General features: G+C 63.6%; 1 protein-coding gene across 1 annotated transcript in view; it reads left to right on the forward strand.

Annotated features, from left to right (window-relative positions):
• The window catches only part of VPS4A (vacuolar protein sorting 4 homolog A (S. cerevisiae)), an 11,608-nt gene extending 9,327 nt beyond the window's left edge, over positions 1-2,281 (forward strand). Inside the window, exons 5-13 of the mRNA XM_010008472.1 lie at positions 50-194; positions 270-331; positions 568-687; positions 787-943; positions 1,243-1,391; positions 1,481-1,562; positions 1,650-1,869; positions 1,962-2,102; positions 2,180-2,281. Of these exons, the coding sequence (XP_010006774.1) occupies positions 50-194; positions 270-331; positions 568-687; positions 787-943; positions 1,243-1,391; positions 1,481-1,562; positions 1,650-1,869; positions 1,962-2,102; positions 2,180-2,281 (1,178 nt within the window). The remainder of the gene's footprint in view (positions 1-49; positions 195-269; positions 332-567; positions 688-786; positions 944-1,242; positions 1,392-1,480; positions 1,563-1,649; positions 1,870-1,961; positions 2,103-2,179) is intronic.
• Positions 2,282-2,844: the final 563 nt, after the last annotated feature.

A 2,844-nucleotide genomic window follows, 5' to 3' on the forward strand; every position in this document is an offset into this window, starting at 1 on the left:
CGGGGCCGCCGCCACGCGGGGCCGCCGTGACGCGGGGGGGTCTCCGCAGATGAGGCTCACAGCGACAAGGCCAAGGAGAGCATCCGAGCCAAGTGCGTGCAGTACCTGGACCGGGCAGAGAAGCTGAAGGAGTATCTGCGCAGCAAGGACAAGCAGGGCAAGAAGCCGGTCAAAGAGTCGCAGAATGACAAGGGGTGAGTGGGGGGAGCGGGGACCCCCTGCCCTGGGGGGGGCTGGTCCCTCTCCTGACCTGTGTCCCCTCTCCCCAGGAGCGACAGTGACAGCGAAGGGGAGAACCCCGAGAAGAAGAAGCTGCAGGAGCAGCTGATGGGTGAGGGGCTGTGGCGGGGGGCCACCATGAAGGGCAGCTACGGAGAGGGGGACAGGGAAGCCCCCAGCCCGTGTTCTGTGCTAAGGGGCAGGGATTCGGGTGGGTGGGTGGGGGGGTTTGGTGGGGCAAAGGTTTGCAGGGGAACAGGGGCCCTGGCTCCCCTGGCTCTTGGCAGACACTGGCAGTGTTTTGCCCATCTCAGCGGTGCCGTGTGAGCCAGAGCTGCCCCCTCACAGGTGCCATCATGATGGAGAAGCCCAACGTGCGGTGGAGTGACGTGGCCGGCCTGGAGGGAGCCAAGGAAGCTCTGAAGGAAGCTGTGATTCTGCCCATCAAGTTCCCCCACTTGTTTACTGGTGAGGATGGTGGCAGCTGGGGTGGTGACCCCGAGCAGGGGGGACGTGTGACCCGGCCTGTATGGGGACAGGTTGCTGTGACACCAACCTTCTCCACAGGGAAGCGCACACCTTGGCGAGGGATCCTGCTCTTTGGGCCCCCCGGCACTGGCAAGTCCTACCTGGCCAAGGCTGTGGCCACTGAGGCCAACAACTCCACCTTCTTCTCTGTTTCCTCCTCCGACCTGATGTCCAAGTGGCTAGGAGAGAGTGAGAAGTAAGCTGGCAGTGGGGATACACGGGATGGCTCCTGGCCTTCCTGCCAGCTGGGCTGGTAGTGCCAGAGCTCTGGCCGGGGCTGAGGAGCCATCAGCATCAGTGATCCTGTTAATGGGTCCCTGGGGAGAGCGTGGGCAATCCCGAGCTTCCACAGCCCCGGGACAGCCTGTCTCCTGGCATGGCACGTACCCCTTGCAGGGTTGTTGGGGTGCACAGGGGCAGGAGGGGTGGGCAGGGGTCCTGGGAGGTGTGTGGAGGTCCCTGGACCAGGACCCCATCCCCAGCCTTCATCCCCAGGCTGGTGAAGAACCTCTTTGAGCTGGCACGGCAGCACAAACCCTCCATCATCTTCATCGACGAGGTGGACTCGCTGTGTGGCTCCCGCAATGAGAACGAGAGCGAGGCGGCGCGGCGCATCAAGACGGAATTCCTGGTGCAGATGCAGGGTGCGGGACGTGCCGGCGCAGGGTGGGCTGGGGGAGACACTGCCCTTGCTCCCACGGACTGCCCTGACTTGTCTGCTCACTGTGTGCAGGTGTGGGGAACAGCAGTGATGGGATTCTAGTGCTGGGAGCCACCAACATCCCCTGGGTGCTGGACTCGGCCATCAGGAGGAGGTGAGTGGGACACGATGGCCCTTGCTCCCGGTGCCGTGTCCCAGTGGGGTCTGGCAGGGTCTGGGATCACCCCCCTCCTGCCCACAGGTTCGAGAAGCGGATCTACATCCCCCTGCCTGAGGAGGCAGCACGGGCCCAGATGTTCAAGCTGCACCTGGGGAACACCCCACACTCCCTGACAGAGGCCAACATCCGTGAGCTGGCCCGGAAAACTGATGGCTACTCCGGAGCCGACATCAGCATCATCGTGCGGGATGCCCTGATGCAGCCTGTCCGCAAGGTCCAGTCGGCCACTCACTTCAAGAAGGTGAGTAGGGGGGCTGCTCCAGGTGGGGGGGCCCTCCCCAGGCTGTGGAGGGTCCTGATGCCATGGTCTCCATTCCGCCTGCTCTGCCGCAGGTCCGTGGCCTCTCCCGCACCACCCCTGGTGCCCTGGTGGATGATCTCCTGACGCCGTGCTCACCCGGAGACCCCGAGGCCATCGAGATGACCTGGATGGAGGTGCCTAGTGACAAGCTGATGGAGCCCATCGTCTGCATGGTGAGTGCCACGCCCCCACGGGGTGCTTAGCCCCCAGGGCTGGGCCCCCCCAGCAGCTCCCCCTTCCCATGTTGCAGTCGGACATGGAGCGCTCTCTGTCCACCACCCGCCCCACAGTCAATGCTGAGGATCTGCTGAAGGTGAAGAAATTCACGGAAGACTTTGGACAGGAAGGTTAAGGAGAGAGGGGGGTGTTTGGGTGTGGGGCTGGGGGGGCCACGCTGACAAGGCACTGTCACCCCCCCAGGCGCCCACGCGCGCCGTGCCAAACGGGTTCATCTTTGCTCACATCTCACCCATCGCACCGCAGGAGCACGGCCCGGGGGGACTGACACTAAGGGGGGGGCCCACGCATGGCCTGGGTGGGTGGGAGCCCCCCCTGCTGCCCCCCTCTCTTCTTCTGGCTCTTTTTTATTTTTTAACTTAATGCTGCTTTGGGTTCTGTCTTGTTTATATGAAAATAAAAACAATCTAAAAGCTTCCACTGGAGTCTGGTCCCCCTCTGGGCTCCAACCACACTGGTGGGGACTCAGCCCCAGGCCCCCACTCCTGGTAACACAGGGAGCTGCTGCCTGTTCCCAGGGGAGTTTGGGGCTCCCCCCAACCTCAAACAGGGACCTGTGCCTGTAGCAGGAAGGTGAGTGGACTCCTGCTTTGCCTCCCCCTGAGCTGCTGGTGGCCACTGAAGACTCCTGCCAGCTGACCCCCCAGTAGCCCACACCCAGGCTCCCCCACTGCCTCC

The sequence above is a fragment of the Chaetura pelagica genome, unplaced genomic scaffold (genome assembly GCF_000747805.2).
Source record: "Chaetura pelagica isolate M959 unplaced genomic scaffold, ChaPel_1.0 scaffold232, whole genome shotgun sequence".
NCBI classification, from domain to species: Eukaryota; Metazoa; Chordata; class Aves; order Apodiformes; family Apodidae; genus Chaetura; species Chaetura pelagica.